This window comes from Bactrocera dorsalis, chromosome 5 (genome assembly GCF_023373825.1).
Source record: "Bactrocera dorsalis isolate Fly_Bdor chromosome 5, ASM2337382v1, whole genome shotgun sequence".
Taxonomy (NCBI): Eukaryota; Metazoa; Arthropoda; class Insecta; order Diptera; family Tephritidae; genus Bactrocera; species Bactrocera dorsalis.
In genome coordinates, this window is record NC_064307.1 from 22,910,593 (window position 1) to 22,924,182 (window position 13,590).

General features: G+C 36.8%; 3 protein-coding genes across 3 annotated transcripts; 2 read left to right on the top strand and 1 right to left on the bottom strand.

The window, feature by feature from the left end:
* Window positions 1-76: 76 nt before the first annotated feature.
* On the top strand, window positions 77-6,375 carry LOC105230103 (staphylococcal nuclease domain-containing protein 1). The gene is made up of 4 exons (XM_011210699.3): window positions 77-418; window positions 1,986-2,823; window positions 3,181-4,619; window positions 5,084-6,375. The coding sequence occupies exons 1-4, from the start codon at window positions 323-325 to the stop codon at window positions 5,495-5,497; spliced, it is 2,787 nt and encodes a 928-aa protein (XP_011209001.1). The 5' UTR covers window positions 77-322; the 3' UTR covers window positions 5,498-6,375.
* On the bottom strand, window positions 6,215-10,725 carry LOC105230101 (DNA repair protein Rev1). The gene is made up of 7 exons (XM_011210698.4): window positions 10,488-10,725; window positions 9,628-10,423; window positions 9,074-9,548; window positions 8,727-9,006; window positions 8,228-8,657; window positions 7,271-8,168; window positions 6,215-7,207 (listed from the first exon to the last, which is right to left on the bottom strand). The coding sequence occupies exons 1-7, from the start codon at window positions 10,512-10,514 to the stop codon at window positions 7,042-7,044; spliced, it is 3,072 nt and encodes a 1,023-aa protein (XP_011209000.2). The 5' UTR covers window positions 10,515-10,725; the 3' UTR covers window positions 6,215-7,041.
* A 230-nt stretch (window positions 10,726-10,955) lies between these two features.
* On the top strand, window positions 10,956-13,584 carry LOC105230104 (integrator complex subunit 10). Its single transcript, XM_011210700.4, has 7 exons — window positions 10,956-11,405; window positions 11,479-11,546; window positions 11,601-11,853; window positions 11,909-12,377; window positions 12,441-12,772; window positions 12,843-13,010; window positions 13,066-13,584. Exons 1-7 carry the CDS (start codon window positions 11,274-11,276, stop codon window positions 13,507-13,509), a joined length of 1,866 nt encoding a protein of 621 aa, XP_011209002.2. The 5' UTR covers window positions 10,956-11,273; the 3' UTR covers window positions 13,510-13,584.
* Window positions 13,585-13,590: the final 6 nt, after the last annotated feature.

Sequence of the window (13,590 nt, forward strand, 5' to 3'; positions counted from 1 at the left end):
CTGTGATGAAAGCAACTCTATGGTGTATGACGTCACATGACACCTCTTCAATATTTGACGTTTGTTCGTATTCGTTGCACCTTCTGTCAAACCGAAGCAAAATTTCACGGGCGGTGGTGTGTTCGTACTCGTGCAAACGTGGAACGGACGAAGCAGAAGCAGATAGGTGGACATCGAGTTCAAGCAGAGGAATAATTTTTCCCCCGTTTTCAATTATATTTTAATTGCAGAAAGCAAGAAAAAAGTTTATTAAATAGCGCATTCGCTATAAATTATCAGTGCTAACACACCCGCTCTAAAAAGTGATTGAAAATTAAAGAAAATGAGTGGACCCGCATCGACAAGTCCAGCCACGGCGACAAATAAGGATGGTGATTCCGCGTCGTCGGCACCAAAACGTCGTGGTATTGTGAAACAGGTCAGTAAAATAATTTCAAAATCTTATTTTTTTTTACTTAATATATGAAAGGCAGGGAAATTTGAATTAAATTTAAAAGATATTGGTGTTTGAAGATTTTCATTTAAGGGACGGTAAGAAAAAGTGAATGAAATTGAGGCAGCGTGCTGACGACAAACGAATACGCCGACAGAGCTGCTTTTATGTATGTGTGAATGCGATATGTATATAGACATTAAAAAGTGAGTGAGCAGTACAAACAGCAATACATGAAATGAAAGTTTCATGGAGGTGCCAACTTGGCAGATTTTGAAATAGACTGTTGGTATTTTCATATATGTACGCGTATATACTGAATGACTTTAGCAAAGGATTCTGCGTCGAAGGCTTCAGAAACAATCATGCATTGTTAATTATTATCCATATGCACACAATACTTAATTTGCCGGTTGAATAATTGCATTATTTCTTACTTGTATTTACCAAACAAGCATATCATTGGCAGCGTCAGCTAGCGTCGCTGCCCCTAACATCGCCGCAGCAGCAAATTTTGATGTTTGCCTGCTCGCCGCTTTCAGAATTCATAGTTCGTTTATAACCTCAATTTCGATAAAAATGCTGCTACCACATACATATATCCAAGATTATAGGACTTTTCACAAGCATAACTTTTTTATGTACTTCAACCCAAACCAATTGTAGAATTTTGATGTTTCAATAGGTAACACATTAGCTATTTCAGAACCCGTTTGTCTATATACATTTTTTTAAGTTTCTATATTTAATGATCGCATTTTGTTATGCGGTTTCTACAGTTTACAAATTTACTTCACTTTTTATTCGAATAGATTGTTCGACAATGGTAGTATTTCAAAATAACACACTACAAAATTCATATTTATTTATTTATTTTGAATATAACATACAAATCCTCGGATCCCGGGCAAAGAGTAAAAACTACTGGTAATTGAAGCAGTGTTCTTAACAATAAGATATTTTATATAATTACAAATATCCATGACTTTAGTTCAACTCAAAACATTCATACAACACTAGATAAGATTAACGAAATTTTGCCTGCAATTAGAATAATGTTTGAAAGGACCAATTTAATTAATTTAAGGAAATTGTATGTAGTTTGATATTTAATAGAATTGTAAGTGTGAACTCTCGTATTTGTATTTTACTTCATGTGTCGAAGTGCAACACAACTACCGAATCATATAATTCGTTTTAGTGCTACGTAAACACTCTCCTGAACCTTTACCATTATTATTTATAATGGTTTACAATTAAGAAAAAAATGTACAATCCAAAAATTTAACACATTTTTTTCGTGCTCCTCTGTCAATCAAAAACCTCTGTCGATCTTCACTGCTTACACAGATTGAAATATAGATGGCGCAGAAAATACCTAAGCTGTTTCTTTTTTTTTGCAGCACACTTCACTCATTTCATGTTGAAACACATGTCTAATAAAGTTACAACATACGAGTGAGAAAGGCCTGTAATTTCAATATACCTGCAATTTGTATTTAATGTTCTTGTTATATGTGTATAAATAATAAATAATTTTTGTTATTAACAGGTACTTTCGGGAGACACTGTGGTTATTCGTGCATTAAAAGGCGCACCACCACCGGAAAAGCAAATTACATTCTCCTACGTTCTTGCGCCCAAGTTAGCACGTCGTCCCGGTGCAGGAGGCGATGAGACTAAGGATGAACCATGGGCCTGGGACTCACGTGAATTTCTAAGAAAGAAACTCATTGGTGAAGAAGTTTTGTTCTCGTTTGAAAAACCTGCCAATTCTAATAGAGAATATGGTTTCGTATGGCTGGGCAAGGATGCGGAATCTGGTGAAAATGTTGTTGAAACCATGGTGCGTGAGGGATATGTAACTGTACGTCGAGAGGGAAGACCTTCCAGCGAATTGCAACGACTTATCGAGTTGGAAGATCAAGCCAAAAGTGCAAATCGCGGTAAATGGTCACATGTGCCACCTGTTGAAAAAGTTCGCCATATTAAATGGACTCAGGAGAATCCCGCCCATATTGTTGAATTATATGGTGGTAAACCCGTCAAAGCGATTATCGAACACGTTCGAGATGGTTCGACGGTTCGTGCCTTCCTCCTGCCAGATTTCCAATACATAACTTTGATGATTTCGGGAATCCGTTGTCCAGGTGTGAAACTTGACGCCGATGGTAAACCAGACTTAAGCGTGAAAATTGCTTTTGCCGATGAAGCCCGTTTCTATGTAGAATCACGATTGCTACAACGCGAAGTAGAAATTCGTCTCGAGTCTGTAAACAACTCAAATTTCATTGGTACGATTCTGTTCCCAAAGGGCAACATTGCCGAATCATTGCTGCGCGAAGGTTTGGCCAAATGTGTTGACTGGTCTATGGCCGTAATGAAGAGCGGTAAGTTTTGATTGCATACATTTATTTGAAATTATGTTTATAGATAAATTTTCGCAAATTGTTAGCAACGCAAGCATCATTTTGTGTTACTAAAGCACTAATTTGTAATATCATTGAACTGCTTTTGTTTAACACAATGTGATGCTAAATTAAAGACGGACTTCCAAGATTTTGATGCTTTTAAATTTATAAGCAATAAAATCATTTCACCCCGTCGACATTCCAATTTCAACACAGATGTATGAATGAATAAGGTTTTATTATTTGTACATTTGTAAAATTACTATTACGATTTTATCTATGAATACAAGTTTACTATGTGTGTACGTAAAACATATATCATCCCATTTTAAATAGGAGCCGAGAAGTTGCGTGCTGCCGAACGAACTGCTAAAGAAAAGCGTCTACGTTTGTGGCATGATTATCAATCCAAGGCGCCTACTATTAATGCTAAGGAGAAGGATTTCACCGGCACAGTGGTAGAAGTTTTCAACGGGGATGCCGTTAGTGTACGCCTATCAAACGGACAAGTTAAGAAAGTGTTCTTCTCTTCGATACGCCCCCCACGTGACCAACGTTCAGTTGTCGGCGCTGAAGGTGAGGTTAGTGTACCTCTACGCGGTAAGAACTACCGTCCGCTTTATGAGATTCCATTCATGTTCGAAGCTCGCGAATTTTTGCGTAAAAAGTTAATCAACAAAAAAGTGCAATGTAACTTGGATTACATTTCGCCAGCACGCGATAATTTCCCAGAGAAATATTGTTATACCGTGAATATTGGCGGACAAAATGTTGCTGAAGCTATGGTTGCAAAGGGCTTAGCTACCTGCGTACGTCATCGTCAAGATGATGATCAACGTTCTTCAGTGTACGATCAGCTTTTAGCTGCCGAAAGTCAAGCTATTAAGGGTCAAAAGGGCATGTTTGGCAAAAAAGATAATGTGCCATTGCGTATCAATGATCTGACAGTTGACCATTCCCGTATCAAAGTACAGTATCTTCCTTCTTGGCAACGTGCCTTACGTACCGAAGCTATTGTTGAATTCGTCGCTAGTGGTTCACGTCTGCGTTTGTATGTGCCGAAAGATAGTTGTCTGGTAACATTCCTGTTGGCTGGCATTTCTTGTCCGCGTTCTTCACGCCCTGCTCTAAGCTCCCCACACGTCCCAGCTCAAGATGGCGAACCTTATGGTGAGGAGGCGTTAGCATTCACACGAGATCGCGTTCTTCAACGTGATGTATCAGTACATATTGATACCACTGATAAAGCCGGCTCTTCCGTTATCGGCTGGCTTTGGACGGACAATAATGTGAACTTGTCGGTTGCATTAGTTGAGGAAGGTCTTGCTGAGGTGCATTTCAGTGCCGAAAAGTCTGAATATTACCGTCAGCTTAAGAATGCCGAAGATCGTGCCAAGGCTGCCAAGAAGAACATCTGGGCCAATTACGTTGAGCAAGTAATTGAGGAGAAACCCGTCGTCGTCGAAGAGGAGAAGGACGAGAAAGTACCCGTGGAACGTAAAGTTCATTATGAAGATGTTATTGTAACTGAGATTACTGCCGATTTGACTTTCTTTGCACAAGCCGTGGAAAATGGTGCCAAATTGGAAGCGATGATGGCCAAATTGCACGCAGAATTCCAATCCAATCCACCAATCGTGGGTGCCTACACCCCAAAACGTGGAGATGTGTGCGCAGCGCAATTTTCTGCCGATAATCAGTGGTATCGTGCCAAGATCGAACGTTTGCAAGGCAACAACGCTACCGTGCTTTACATCGACTACGGCAACAAGGAGGTAAGCATTTCTAAAATTTATTAATACACGTTTCTTTTTTTTAATCTTTATATTCGCTGTCATTATTGCACGCTCCTTAGATCCGTTACCGTTTCAAAGCGTAACGTATGAGTCATAAGCTTGCTAGAGAAAATAGCGAGAAAATCGGGCAAGCCTTATCGGCATTGTTCACTGTCTAATCATTGCTTGTCGTGAGCATAAACCCTATCGTCAATATGACTGTAGCGTTATTCAATCGGATTGCTGGACGTGGTTGATGGTGTAGAAACAATATATTTTTGTTATGTAACGCCTTGACGCCACAGATAATGAAACGGTTGAACCGCCAACGGTAGATGTTAGGGGATTAGATTATGTGTACAGTCAAGCTCGGTTATCACGCAACAATTTCACTATAATATATAATATGTAGTGGCAATATATTATATTGAATACGATATCTTACGAGTTTCTACCATTTCCAGACTGTGCCTACAAGCCGTTTGGCCTCCCTACCAGCCGGCTTCTCCAGCGACAGGCCGTACGCAACCGAGTATGCACTGGCCTTGGTACAACTTCCCTCCGACAATGAAGACAAGGAAGAAGCCTTACGTATCTTTGCCGAGGATGTGCTCAATCGTACTGTTAAATTGAATGTCGAACTAAAACCTGCCACTGGGCCGGCATTGGCAACGGTGCATGATCCAGCCACCAATGTGGACATTGGTAAACAGTTGGTAGCCGATGGTTATGTGTTAGCCGAGAAGCGCCGCGAACGTAAACTCAAGGATTTGGTGGAGCAGTATAGAGCCGCTCAACAAGCTGCCTTGGCTGCTCATTTGGTCATCTGGAAGTATGGTGACATCACTCAAGACGATGCGCCTGAATTCAGCCGCTAAAACGGACGTGCGCGATAGCGTTTTTAATGTTTGTCTGCCACATACCCGCCCTACAAAAACAACAACAACATTCATAGCTACATACATACATACAAGAATATAATGGAAATGAAATTAAACTGAGGTATAGTAAGAATACAAAACAAAAAAATAAAAAAAAATACAATGAAAAGACGAGTATTGATTCAGAACATGCTCTCGAGTGGAGTAAAATCAAAAGAAAATGCGAGCAGAGATTCAGTAACTATATGTAGTAATTACATATAATAAAAAAAGCTCAGAATTTACATGTAAATTACAACACATGTACAAAAAATATAATCGATGTCGTTGTGCAAATAACAACAGGACGTTCACAGAATTTGTACACTGCGCAACAAACGTCGACAACAATTCCACTATATATACAGCTCGATATACGATCAATGTCTCATTATAGAAATGCTGAAGTAACCACACAATCTTCGCATATAAATATATATACTTCCATGGCCACGAAAATTGTAAAATAATTAATAAAATCCAAATTTTTTATGACAAAATGTTCTATTATATGCCTAAAAATATCCTTACGCTTCCCAATATATGGACGGTAATTAGAGACAATTAAAACAAGAAACAGTTTAAAGAAGCATGTGGAAGAGAAAATGAATTTCAAATACAACTTCAATGCTGCGCACTTACGTATATCATTGCTTATGTATGCTGTTACACTACAAAAAAACAAAACAAAACATACTATTAATGAAAGCATTTCAAATTTAACTACAAAATCAACTATTACAAACAAACAAAAATCCAACTTTTATGATTATAAATTTTTTTCTTTACTATGATTTTTTATTAAAACAATGAGAAAATGCTTTTTATGAATTAAATTCAGTGTTTTTCTAAATAATATACTACATATATACAGTCAAACGATAAATATATCACATTATAAAATGAAAAATATTAAAAAAAACAAATAAATAAGTACAAGGTTGAGGGATAATATGAAGATAAATGAGATTTTTTGGAACGCAACATGACAGCAAATCAATAACGTAATTTGTAAACTCAGTGGATATTCTTCAATTCCATTTGCATTGTTACCCGCAATTTCACCGCATTATATTAGTGCTGGTCACTTCATTCAACATATTTTGTAAATACCATCTGTTCTGACCCAGGTTGACAAAAAAAAACTGGACATTCTCATATTTTAATACAAATCTTTGTTATCGTCTTCAAACATACATTCATTTTTGCAGCACCTTTCGCTAGATTGTTTCACAATCTCACGTTCCAACTTGACATTTTTCAAGCAATGTTTCCTTATGTTTAACAGAGGTAGATTTACAACTCGCATGAGGCAAGTTTTCGATAACTATACAATCTTCACTGAATGTTTGTGTAAGTGATAAGGTAGTTATCCCATAAACTCTAACGAATTCGTAGCGGTTTACGTTACTTTACGACTCTCAACAAAGTCAGTTACCACAACGAGCTGGTTGGTGGTGAAGTGATTTATACTTAACAGTAGGCAAGTTCTAATATGTTATTTACGAATTTACACAATTATCACATTTCAACTTCGCGCCCAAAAACAGACTACGGCCGTTATAAGCTTCGGTCATTTTCTTCTGAACTACCTTAATTATGTCAAGGTAGGCCTTATGCCACACGCAATCACTGGGTGTACCACTACTCTTCTGTTGATTAATTAACCTTCAAAATGAAATAAATATTATATATATACATGTTATTAAATTATAAGCAATGGAAACGTACTTGCAGAGATAAATCAGCGGCGTGTATAGTGTATCAATTTCATCAGCACTGACCATTTCTTCGGCGTGTTTGGCAATCAAATTCACATCATATGCTTCTGGTTTGTCGGCGCTCTTTAACCAAGCTAAAATCATTTCATTACAATTCACTTGCATGAAAATATTGTCGGCAGATATTTGTATTTCCGGCCGCTGTTCGTCAGTATTAGCTGCGGTCTGTGTGCTAGATATTTTCTTAAGATCAGGTGACTTGCTTTTTCCCGGTAGCTGCGCATATTCCTTCTCAAGTTCCAAACGCAACTCTTGCGGCAACGCCGCTAAAAATTCCGGGTCAACATGCGGCACGTTTATCGAATTATGTTCGTATGGATGATTTTCTTGTTGCTTTTGTAATTTTTGCAGCTGTTTACGTTGTTTTCTATGTTCTGCTGCTTTGGACGTTGATGGTTGGAAATCACTTTCATTGAGAATGCTTAAATTCGAATTGTTTAGCGGTTGAACTGGCATAACGGGTTTCGTTGTTTGTTGTAAACTTTCATTATGGGCTTGTAAAATTTCGTTACGTATGTCGGCTGGTAGAGCCGCAAAAACATCTGGATCGATATCCTTCGGTATGGTATTGTTAATAGTCGCAGTGTAACTGGCTGATACAACTGGTTGCTTTTGTTTGGCCTTTTGCATCAAGTCCAATATATCATGTGTTTTTTTGGATTTCTTCTCCGAAGCGCCACTAGTGGCCTTACCCCGAGTGCGCTTTCCAATATCTTTATTGTTTTGTTCGTATTTGTGTTCATTTGATGCTGGCTTATTTATTATCGGCACATTGGCATTTATGGTAGCAGCATTATCGCTTGTGACAATACAGTCACCATTATTATCGGACGGTTCACTGATTTTGTCTGAGAAAGAGTTTGGCAAAATAATAATACGGTCTTAATGTAAAAAAAAAGTATTTCACCTTTTTTCTTTTCCGTCACTTTGCTAAACATATTCATTATTGCATTCTCCTTATGTGCTTTGCCCTCGTGAGGATCATTTAGTTTAGAAAGTTGAATGCCTATGCCACGCAATTCATTAGGTGGTATCGTTAATGCCTTCATTGTAGCAATTACGGTTCGTATGATTACTTCTACATCGCTTGTATAATCTGATAGTGAAACTGATTTTGTCACGTGATCACATACGCCATGACCCATAAACTTGGCTGCCTCAAGGGGCGCATCTTTGGCACGCACCATTACCTTTAGTGTAATGCATTTCGTGCGTCGTTTTATGTCGGTAAGGCGAGTGTGCACTTCAGTGCATAATTGTCGCAAAAATGTTTCCAATTCACTAAATTCTTTGAATCGTATACCATAATTTACTTCGGCCGAAACAGATTTGCGTATCTGAAATTATAAAGGAATGTGTACTTAATTTTTTTACGCAATTTAATTAATATATGTATATTTTCTTACTTGACCATAAGTAAGCTGTCGATTATCTATACCTCGGCAGAACTGATGAAGCGTCTCGCCAAATTTTTTGCCAACATGCATTTGTAATTTCAATAACGAAATCATTTGAAGATCTCCGCAAGTTACTAAATTATTATTTTTCAAAGTATAAGCCGTGCTACTTCCCACACCGGGTAACTCTTCGATTTTTATATTTGCCATATATTCTTCTGCAACTTCTGGTAGCAGCAAGTACTGACCGTCTGGCTTTGCTTGTTTTGTTGCCATACGTGCTTGCAATCTACAAAATAAAAAAAAAATCCAATTTATATCTCACTGGCGGACTATATTAGTACTTTGATACTCACTTATTTCCACCTACACCTGCGGAACATGGACATCCAGTTTTTGCTCGCACTTCCTCACGCACAGCACGCACAAAATCCATGGGTTCCACTTGCATCTCGTCTAATACCTCCGTTAAATCAACAAACATTTCATCGCAACTAACAGCCTCAATATTTAAGGTGTACTGTGCTATAGTATCATATAAGGTGTAAGCTACTTCACGGTAGCCTTCGAAATCATAAGGTATGGTCTTTAACTCAGGACATAAGTTCAAAGCTTTTCCGACAAACATGCCATTGCGTATACCTTTGGCGCGCGCCTCATAACTACAAGAAGCAATTTCCGAAAGTGACATTTTAGCTTCGAAACCTCCACGTACCTTCTCAGATAAAATATTGTTGTGTAAATGTTGCTCAAAACGCTTTGCAAACAATTCCATTTCAGTTTTGCGATCTGCGCTAGGGTGAACGGGCACTTCATTTGCGCTGGCTCCGCCTGTAAAAAGTTCGATATATAAAGAGTTTTTAATAACTGAAACCAAATTTATATGATGAAAACTAAAGAAACACTAAACCTTTTGAATGTGTGACAGCCACTGGTTGACCCTTTAATTCGGGGTATTTCCGCAGACCAACCGACACAAAGAAGCAATCCATATCGATATGCATTACATATTTTGTAGATGTTTTAGTGTTTACATTTCCACTAACATTTAGTTTTTCCTTTAGTTCCTTTCGTGCCGGAAAACCCTTTGTGCCATGTTGATCACGCAAATCGGAGACGTACTGCTTAAAACCAGCACCAAGTGATGCGATATGATGTAATCTCGAATTATTGTAAAATTCTGAAAGAAATTTCGGATCCACAGCAGTACGCGCCAAATCTTTACCAACATCTGTCAATGTACTTGTATCGGGCTGAACTATAGCGTTATTACATTGTGTGGCGTTGTAATTTTCTTTTTTCGATTGATCATTCTCACACACATTCTTTTTAACATTCTTAAAGACTAAGCTTGGTTGCGATACTTTTTGATTTGTATACAATAAATAACGGGTATAATCCAATATGCGCATTTCTTTTACCGAGTCGACCACCCATTGTGGGCTTATAATTTTACTGGTATTCATATTACGAACTTTTACATCTGGCAAATTAGATGCTATAATATATGTAGTATGTGAACGTTCATAATGATGGTAGGTCCCTCCATGAACCATCATGATTCGTTTTAACTCATCAGCTGAAGGATAAGTTAAACCGTTAACAAATATGGATATTCCAGAAAATAAATTAGATTTTCTGTAGGGATTGCTACCAGCGGAAAATTGTTCCTCGAGCTTTGTGATTTTTGCTTCCATATAGCCTCCCTAAATAATTCAAATTAAGTATTTAAATTTTTCTTTTGAAAGTATGCATTATATTAATGTTTACCCATTGTTCAAATCCATTTGCGTTCATACTGAAAGCAAAAATAAGAAAAACTTTGAATAATATTACACTTATTTAAAAATTTAAATAATGTGATTTCTAGAGATGGATGTTTACACATTTAGCACAAACAGTTATGATGAAATTGATAAAAATCGGCTTTTATTAAAAGTTTTACATTTATCGATAATTTATAGAAATCGATATAAAAGTGAATCTCGCAGAAGCAAATCCGTACGGTTTCGATACTACGCGCATTTTAAGTAGCCAACGCTCAGAAAAAAACTTAAGCAAGCATAACAAAAAATGGGAAAATCACTAGTTATATACTCAAGAGCGCTGTTAACGTTACTAAAACCTAAATTCAAATATTTAACTGAAACTCTTGCGCTCGTGTGATCGATCATCCCTATCTTACGCATGTTTTGGAGCTTTGCTTGTCGTGTCTTGCTGGGTACTTTCATGCACTTGAGTTTGTAAGCGCAACCAACCTCATGTTGTTTTGGTTTTTTTTATAAGAAACATTGAATTTTATTTTTTTATATCCATTTGTAGTTTGAATTCTTTCTCGAATGAAAAGTTTACAGTGCTGTAAAAAATCTGTAAAATATTATAACATTTTTTAAATTGGATTAAATAATAGGGAATAAACGATTCCAGCATTTGATTCTTCATACAGATTAATTTATTGTTTAATCGAGTATTCCCCGTGCCCGGTTTTTTGAAAACTTAGATTGCTTTTCAAACCCCGACATTTTTGAACCGTTTTTTATAAATTTGGAATAAGTAATGGAAACAATTACTTCTGAAGAAAGCTATTTGGTGTCGCAGGCACAAAAGCTCCGAAGCACTGATGCTGCATCAGCCAAGGCCTGGTTGATAACAGCAAAAACATTGCTTCCCACAAGCTTTGATATATTGGTAAGCGCAAAACAAATATGTGTACATATACATATGTATATTGTAATCAGATATAATTTATTTCTAATTTCAGTTTGAAGCATATAAACTAGAAAAAGAATCCAAAAACTTTGAAGAGGCTGCAAAATGCTTTAGCAATATGTAAGTAATATTACCGACATTTTAAAAAGCAAATTTTAATAGAATTATTTGTAGAGCGTTAAACTTTCAAAACCAAAATGCAGAATTGTGGAATGAAGTAAATGAGCTGACCAATGCTCTGCGAGCACCAGAAAATGAAATTACTCCAGCACAAGAATTCTACGTGAAAATGTTCCAGCATGTATCATATGACGTGCAGCATAAAATATTATTGCTTACAGTTAATAATGCCGAAAACAGTATCCACCAATGCAAATTATTGCTACTCATATTGAAACGCTTCCCACAAGCTGCCATCACACACTCAGTAAGCTTAGAAGTGACATACTTTGAATAATAACTAAATAATATTTGTATTGTAGCCAAGATTACTAGAGATGATAGCGGACGGCATGAAACAAAATCCTCAAAAATACCAGGAAATGCTTGTAGAAGAGGCATTACCACTGATTTATCACAAAACACCAGAGCTGCCTCCTGTACTCGTTTGCAGATTATTCACAATTTCATTAGAATATTATATACGTCAGATAATTGATGATGAGAATAAGTGTGATAACACTGAAATATGGAAAAAAATATTTCAAGTTTTGATGTTGTGTGGTAAAATTTTGCGTTGGGAAACATTTTTACCATTCAATAAAACTTGGGGCCAAAATGTTTATTGGGATAAACTTATAGAAATTGTATCAATTAGTCCTGCTGGCAGTACCCAAGTACTTTTTTATGCTACAACTTTATTTATATATTCACTACATTGTTATATCAAGAATTGTTATACACAATCAGAAGATGCTGGAATTAATCATGTTTTGGTGGAAGGCTTCACAGGTAAATTAAAAAAAAATTATAAGTTTTTTATAAACTAATATATATTCTGTCAATAAATTTCAGTTGACTGGAAAATGGAAGCACCAGATGTACAAAGTATGGAGCCTCCACAGATCTCACTAACTACACCAACAAGCAAAGATATTTCCAAAGCATTTGTGCATGCCGCACAATGTTGGCAACTTTTAAATACGGAGCAATTTCAACGTGATTTCAGCAAGTTACTACTCACCTTACCTTTGGCTGCATGGATATCGCGATTTCTCTTTGATTTGGCGATATACTTTGGCCATCAAGAAGAGGCCAAGAAATTAATGTCTGAGATGATAGTGACTAGTAGCTTGGTGCAGAATTTACAAATATTAAGCTTAAACCTATTACAAGGAAATTTGACGGTAAGTAGTTTAAACCTACATATACATTTTAATACAGTTATTTTAAAACTTAAATGCTATTTTTAAACAGCTACAGGGGTTCGAATGCATAGTCAAAATCATTGACGAATTGCCAGCAACCCCAGGACATATTTTGGAACATCTAACATTAAAGGTGCCCCGCCATATGATATTTATACCATTGACCCAGAAAGCATTAATACAGTACTGTACAAAAGCCATCATTAATACCCTTAGCGTGAGTTTTAAACACAAATCTACAACAGAAATATCATTAATTAAAATTTTTACAGCGAAAGCTTTACGAGCCTAACTGTCCTGATCAAATACTGGGTGACTTATTGGTATTATTACAACTTGAATATCCGCGTGAGACCCTAATGGCTGAGCAAATCTTTACGCTAATAACATCGCGAAGAGCTTTCGCTTATCGCTTATTTACTACGTACATAATAACAATTGATTTTATTGAAGAATTCTTGCATATTTGGCATGCACACAATGAAGACTTTGCGTTTGATTTGTCACCTGCGCAAACCGGCACAAGTGTTTGCCGCGTTGGTACCCGTGGTGCTGACAAAGGAGCCCGCGAAGATTTCCGAATTATCATAAAGCAGCAGATTTTAAGAGCAAATGAGGTACTTACAACATTAATGGCCAATTTTATTCAACAGGAACATATGCAGTTAGCGCGAAACATGTTCGGTGTTACAGTCACTGATGACGTAGGATTCTAATAGTTTGCGTACATATGTGTATTTTTTGCTAAATAATTATTGGTGCATAAATAAATATGTATAAGTTGAAAATAATATTTA